At 53.2% G+C, this 7,064-nt stretch overlaps 3 protein-coding genes across 3 annotated transcripts; 1 reads left to right on the top strand and 2 right to left on the bottom strand.

The window, feature by feature from the left end:
- Positions 1–111: 111 nt before the first annotated feature.
- Positions 112–2,206, top strand: PpBr36_07448 (uncharacterized protein; the record flags this gene model as incomplete). Its single annotated transcript, XM_029894585.1, has 5 exons — positions 112–503; positions 591–689; positions 746–813; positions 886–1,296; positions 1,371–2,206. The coding sequence occupies exons 1-5, from the start codon at positions 115–117 to the stop codon at positions 2,204–2,206; spliced, it is 1,803 nt and encodes a 600-aa protein (XP_029748616.1). The 5' UTR covers positions 112–114.
- An 802-nt stretch (positions 2,207–3,008) lies between these two features.
- On the bottom strand, positions 3,009–3,815 carry PpBr36_07449 (uncharacterized protein; the record flags this gene model as incomplete). The annotated part of the gene is made up of 1 exon (XM_029894586.1): positions 3,009–3,815. The coding sequence occupies one exon, from the start codon at positions 3,813–3,815 to the stop codon at positions 3,009–3,011; it is 807 nt and encodes a 268-aa protein (XP_029748614.1).
- Positions 3,816–4,301: 486 nt separating this feature from the next.
- On the bottom strand, positions 4,302–6,257 carry PpBr36_07450 (uncharacterized protein; the record flags this gene model as incomplete). Its single annotated transcript, XM_029894587.1, has 5 exons — positions 4,302–4,447; positions 4,550–5,253; positions 5,338–5,406; positions 5,520–6,003; positions 6,092–6,257. 5 exons carry the CDS (start codon positions 6,255–6,257, stop codon positions 4,302–4,304), a joined length of 1,569 nt encoding a protein of 522 aa, XP_029748817.1.
- Positions 6,258–7,064: the final 807 nt, after the last annotated feature.

Below are 7,064 nucleotides of genomic sequence, written 5' to 3' on the forward strand. Positions count from 1 at the left end.
TCACTTCTCATGGCGCATGCATCGTAGTTCTCCTTTCCCCCTCAAGTATTTTGCGGACGACCAATTCCTCGACCCGTACTGACCTTGGCCTTTGTTGTACATGTCACAGCCCAAATGGCTACCGCCATACAAACAGCGCATCGAAGCCATCACCTGGTCAACATGCGAAGCAGCGACAACGACAACATCCAGACCCGAACCATACCGATCCTCACACCAACGATTCAAATGTCTGCCCCGTCCCCCGGCGATCCGATGGATATATCGACCCCGACGAGCGCCTCCGCTCCCCAGTCGGCGAACAGGAGCCCAGATAGCGAGCGCAATGGCCTTGCTCCGAGTAGCGGAGCCAAAGTTGGCGCTGGGGAACATAGAAGCAGTACTCCGAAGGCCGAGCAACAACAAACTACAAATCCTGTTGCGATGCCAGCCCCCGCGGCTGCTGCGGCGGCAGTACACCAACCCAAGATTGTACAGACTGCCTTCATACACAAACTTTACAAGTGAGTCTTTGCGTCTAGATGAACAACACGTTCCTATGAGTTGCTCATGGGTGAACTTTTAGCAGATCATACTAACTATGCGGTCAGTATGCTGGAAGATCCCAACATCCAACATCTTATCTCATGGTCGCCATCCCAAGAGAGCTTTCTCATGTCGCCTTCAAATGATTTTTCCAAAGTTCTAGCGTATGTATAGCGAAACCAACATTGGAGAGACGTACCCATACTGAAGCGCCATGTAGCCAATATTTTAAACATACAAATATCTCGTCGTTTGTGCGACAGTTGAATATGTACGGCTTTCATAAAGGTAAGCTTGAGCCACCCTGGGCAGACGTCGCATCCGCATTCATTACATCCACTGACTGAGAAGCACCTACAGTCAGCGACGTCTTCCACAATGGGTCAGACTCGACGCTGTGGGAATTTAAGCATGGAAACAACAACTTCAAGAGGGGAGATATCATTGGCTTGCGAGAGATTAAGCGACGTGCCTCACGCCACGCGCTTGTGCACAAGGAGTACAACCAGCGGCCAACTCCTCCTCAACCCGGCACCCCAGCTGAACCAATGCCAATTCAGGATGGGGCTGACCCGCGAATCGCCAACATGGAGAATGCGCTCTACGACTTGTCCATGCGGCTGCAGCGTAGTGAAGAAAGCTCACACTACATGCACATCAAGCAACAAGCTGCCATGGACACGATGGGCCGGTTGTTACAGCTGAATCAGGAGCTAGCCCGCACAGTCTTGACTTTGGTTCCCAACCCTGACAACCCGACACACCGAGATGGTATGTTGCAGACATATTCCCCGTCATTTCTTTCAACGTCTGAAGATAGTGACGCTAACCTCAGTGGCTCTCAGTTGTTGCTTTGCAAGGAAGCCTGCAGCGGCAGGCAGACATGATCCGTACCTTGGAGGAGCCGCACGATCAGCCACTTTCAAGCGGCCGGCATTACTTCTCGCAGTTGGAAAATGCGCCAGTGTCTCCTCGACAGGTGCCTCAGGACGATCCGCGCCGTGCCAATTTGACCGTGCCACCGCATCGACCATCAAACTACTATCGGCCTCAGGTCCCCTCAAACTTGTCCCTCAACACTCGGCGCCCTTATGGATCCATCGGTGCTGGCACAACCTCCCAGTCATCGCCATCTTCGTTGCGACCACAGCCCCCGCCGCCCCCTGCACCTCAGCAGCATCCTCAGCACCCCTTGGCGAACGTCGAGCTTCCGCCAAGTAGCCTAGCTCGACGACACACATCAGCAGACATACGCGGACACGGTTGGCCTGTTCCCCAAGCGTCCCCGTCCGCGTCCGGTCCACCTTCGGGGCCCCCCTCGACACAGTGGCCTTCATCACCCAACCGCTCGGTGCCCGCCGATGACCAACGTATCAGGGACTCATTTTCCACATATTCGTTACAAAATGCGACACCGCAGTCACACTCTAGGCCAGAGACCCCACCACCTCCGCCTTTTTCAAATGGAGGCAGTGGCCTTGATACCCTGACAAGCTGGACATGGAACTCGGCCAGCAGTGGTAGAAGCGGGGGCCTGACCGTCAAGGACAGCTCAGGACCACCGACAAGGAGGGGGAGTATGGCTCACATACTGAACCCGACAGATACCGCCGAGTCTCCTCACGAGGACATGGATGACCCTAGGGGCGACGATGATAGAAAGCGCAAGCGACTACAGTGACAGCAGAGCCAGAGGGACCATCGGGTTTAGTTGACAACTGTCACCTTGTCGTTGCCCGACCTCGAGTGCAAGCAAGAGCAATCTTGAAAGCGTTGGGCTGCTTGCTTGCACCGTCAATCACGGAATCCTTAGTCATGATTCCACACACGACACCATTCCATTTTCAACGGGTCTCTACTGGGGGTCAACCAGTGGCCATTTACTCTGCACTTGCCTTTTTTTATTTTATTTTTTTTTCCAAATCACATCAACGGACGATCACTATCTATTTCATTATATACACCAACATAAATGTATTATTTCACACCTTTCTTTTGTCTTCTACTTGCATACTTTTACTTTTTACGATTATGTAACATGTCAGATCCGGGTTGCGGGTCTCTTGAGGATTTTATCTGGCATTCGTAATTCTGTTCCTCAATCATTTGATTCCATCTGCGGTTGGGTATCTCTATGGATCATTCCACGTCATTTCATGAGTTGAGGCGTTCATTATATCTGGACGAGCCAATTGACAGATCAGGCCCAGGAGTGGTGGCGACTTGTTGGAAAAAAAGTCGTGTATTGGATATGATTTTTTCGCCGGCACAAAGGTGCTCGATAAATCCAGATTAATGTTGAGTTTACGTCGTCTTCTCTAATCGTTACCACGTCTTGGTCTATGCGTCACTGGAAGACGGACGACGGTCTTTTCACACTCGAGATTCGATTCGTCCTTGGCACATGCAAGGTAAAACTTGGGCGCAGGGAGTCTGCAACGTAGGAATGTCTGTGAGAACATGACGGGATGAACCTGCTGCATTCAACTCAATGATGGGTTTTCTTTCTTTTTGTTTTTCTTGTGCTTCTTCTTTCTGCGTTTGACTGAATCGGCAGCGTCTGAATCGATCTTGTCAGGGCCAGACGACCCTTGTGCATGGTGATGCACAAGATCGAGCCCAGCCTCGGCACGCCCTGGCCTGGGACCCTGCATCTGCTCTCGCGACGTGCGATCACGACCAGCGTCACCATCAGCGTCACCACCAGCGTCATCTTCTAGATCATCAGACCGCCCCGGCTGCATCGGTTGTCGCTTCTGCTTCTTGGACCGCCCGAGTCCGCTCCGGCCCGGCTCATCGTCCTCGCTGCTGTCTTGGTCATGCCGCTGCCGCTTCACGGCGATCTTGTCGTTGGCACTGCTGCTGCCCTTTTGCTGCCTGCCGATCAGCCGTGCGCGCAGCTTATCGTTCTGCCGCGACGCGGCCGTCGCCGCTACCGCCGCCGCCTTGGGTGCGTGACCGAGGCCGGTGTTGGGGTCTGGGACGGCTCGTAGGGGTGGTTCATCTTCTTCGTCGTCGTCGTTGTTGTTTTCGATGATGGCTGCAGGTCTGCCCTTGCCGGCCAGAGATGAGAAGGAAGCTGCTTTTGATGTTGTTGTTGTTGTTGTTGTTGTTGTTGTTGTTGCCGCCCCGTTTGTCGGTGTGCCGGCCGAGAGCTGTGGTCGTTTGCTTCGGTATTTCTGCAGAAACGACATGCGCGACGTGGCGAGCGAAATGCGGTTCTGAAGCTCCATCTGGACGGCTCGCGACGGTGGCTTGGGCAGCGAAGGGGGGCTCCCGGTCGACGCCATGGTTTTGATCGGGCTGCGCGGGTTTCCTGCAGTGTCGGAGGGTTTTTGTTTGGTTTTTTTTTTTTTTTAAACGTGGGTTTGCAAGGGGCCAGATTGGGCTACGATAGCTTGAACCAGGCTTTTAAGCTTTTTTATGGTTATGACTTTCGGGAGTGAGATATACTACCAAGTTCGCGGGGGGAATTGTTCCCAACCGTCTTTACCCGTCGGTTTCTGAAAATAAAGTGGGACCGGATCTGTATCTTATCTACGATCTGTTACTTTTCCTGGTGCGGAGTATTTTGTAGATGGCACCCAAGCAACTACCAATAACATACTTCAAGTACAGTGAAGTTGATGTTGAGTTAATTTAATTAATTGCAACTATTTGTGTTTGATATTTTGTTTCTTCAGCAGAAAAAGAACAGACAACAGAATCCACCCAAAGCAAAAGAAGAAAACAGCTTCGATTCTATGACGACACTGAACAGAACGACGTGCAAGCAATCATTCTTTAAGCTCGTCGTTTGCAGCCGGATAAAACGTTACTGGGACACCATGACCAGGGGCACCAACGATCTCGGCCTTGTGATACTGCGCATCCCAGTCGCCACAGTACTCGACCCTTTCAAACTTTTGGAACAGAAGGACCACTAAAAACGATGACTCGTTAGCATCGTCCGAATTTGCTTTTTTTTTTTCAAGAAAAACTTGATCGACCATATCACGTGGGTGTGGGGGAGTTTGCAACTTACAGACATAGGCCATCTCGGTCATGGCAAAGTTCTGCCCGACGCAGATCCTAGGCCCGCCGTTGAAGGGCACATAGGTCCACGGCTTGGGCGTCCAGTGCTCCCAGCGCTCGGGCGAGAAGACGGCCGGGTCGGCAAACGTCTCGGAAACCTCTGGGTAGATGTCCCTGCGGCGCTGCATGGACAGCGCGCTGTAGACGATGATGTCGCCCTTGAGGACGGCGATGGGTGGCTTCCCGTCGACGCTGGGCAGGCTCGAGTCCTCGAGCGCGGCGCGGGTGTTGTACGGCACGGCCGGGTAGAGGCGCAGCGTCTCGTTGATGATGTGCGTCAGGTACTTGAGCTCCTTGAGGTTCTCGTACGTCGGCTTGTTGCCGAAGGGGCCGACCACGCGCAGTATCTCTTGCCTCAGGCGCCTGACGACGTCGGGCTTCTTGGAGAGCTCGTATATGGCCCACGACAGCGTCGCCGCCGTCGTGTCTCGTCCGGCCAGCAGCACCGCCATGATCTGGTCGCGGATCACCTTGCGGTCGCGCGAGTAACGTGCGATGTTGTGCAGGAAGGTGAACTCCTTGTCCGTCTTGGAGAGCTTCTCGAGCTCGTCGGGCGGTAGCGCCAGGGCCTGCTCGATGTACGGCTCCATAAACTTCTCGATGTACCTGATCCCTGCGTAGTACCTGTGCCTGGGGAGGAAAGGGGCTGCGGGTCTGAAGTTCCCCAGAGATGTGAGCATTGGATCTTGTGTGAAGTGTGACTGGTCGAGCTGGTGTTCAAATTGCCATATGACTTACACCAAGATGGTCAACATCATCTGGATACGCTGGACTTCGTTGAAGTAAAAAGCAAACTCGCTGTGGGCACTTTTTTTGTTATGTTCTGTCAGCCTTTGCGCTTGTGTTCAATTTTCCTCCTCCTCATCCTCCTCATCCTCCTCCATGACCCAGACTCTTAACAGCGGGGGATAAATGCTCACTCTCTCAAAGAGTTGACCGACTCGCCAAGGAGAAAGTCGGTGGTGACGTCGAGTGTCATGCGGTAGAAAAGGTTGGCGATGTCGACCGACTGACCGGGAGGGGGCAGCAGTTTTATCATCTCGTTGGTCCAGCGATCAAAGATGTCAAGGTCGCGGACCTTCTCCTTGATGAACATGGGCCTGATCAGCGACCGACTGTCGTGCCACAGCTGCCCGTCGGTGGTGAAGATGCTGTCTCCCAGGAATGGCGACCAGATCTTATGGAAGTGGTACCCCTTGCCGAAGTCGGAGAACTTGCTGGTCAGGATGGTCTTGACGTGCTCAGGCTCTCTGGTCATGATGAAGCGGACCCCGGGAAGCGTGAAGGTGATCTCGACGCAGTTTGGCGAATCTGGAGTGCCGTACCGCTCATAGATGCCGTCATACAGGCTGAGAAGATCGTTTTTCATTTGACGCCATCCCGCCCAGGCAAACCAGGCCGCGGCTGTATGAGAAGAGCATCGTTAGTCATCTGTGCTTTGGCTTTGAGAAAGATCGTCACAAGGGGAGGGGGGGGAAGAAGAAGCTCGTACCAGTGATGATGTTGCTGGCGATCCTCGGCGCCTTGACACCGCCGCCACCCCTTTTGGCGATCCGGTAGTCCACGAGGGCCGCCTGGACGAACCAAGCCACTACAGAGACTCCCAGCAGGAAACCAGCCAGGGGCAGTGGACGGACGTCTATTAATCCTCCAAACATCTTGGCTTTGGCTAACTTTATGGTTTTTTTTTTCTTTTGTTGAAGTACTTGTGTTTACTTTTCTTGTTGGTTTGTTTCCTGTGCGGTTTCTGAGGTTGAATCGAACAACTACAGGCAATTATGGGCGCAGTGCGCGTATAACAGCAGTGCCGGGCATGGGAAAGGGAAGGGGATTCTTGATTTAACTATTATTTTAAAGACGGAGCACTGACCACAGATTCGAAGCTCTGCGGTACAGCCGCTCGTCCCCTCTACTACGCAAGCGGGAAACAGCAGGCAAAACAGCTCACATGCGATAATCGAAACGATGAAACATCGGCATCATCTTCCCCGCACCATCAACCTCCCCAAAAGAAAGCTATCTGTCGAGGGCCAGGCCAATGGGACCTCGCTGCCAGGTCTTTTGGGATGGGTGGTGTGAAGCTTCGCTGTAGGGGTATACGCTGTAAACTGAGGGGGGTCACATCGATCTCCCAGATCGGCTTGAAAGGTTCTCCCACCGGACGTTGGAGTAGTTTGCCTACTCCAACTGTGCACTCGGCGGCTTTCCAACAAAGGTCCCGTCGGTGACAGGCCTTCAAGGTGATCCAGGCTCAGGATCCCTAGTGAACGGACATTATGTACAGATTGGCAGCAGTTTCTAGACGTATCCAAATCACTACGTAATGGGCCGTTCCGGTCGCTCTCGTGCAGGGTATAGTCCCTGAATCTCTCGCCACAGACGCCAAATTAAGACGTATGCATAGTCCAGTCCAGGGGTGTGTGTAAGTGCAGCTGCTTCCCGCTTCTGGTAACTTTTCTTACAGC

Source organism: Pyricularia pennisetigena, chromosome 1 (genome assembly GCF_004337985.1).
Source record: "Pyricularia pennisetigena strain Br36 chromosome 1, whole genome shotgun sequence".
NCBI classification, from domain to species: Eukaryota; Fungi; Ascomycota; class Sordariomycetes; order Magnaporthales; family Pyriculariaceae; genus Pyricularia; species Pyricularia pennisetigena.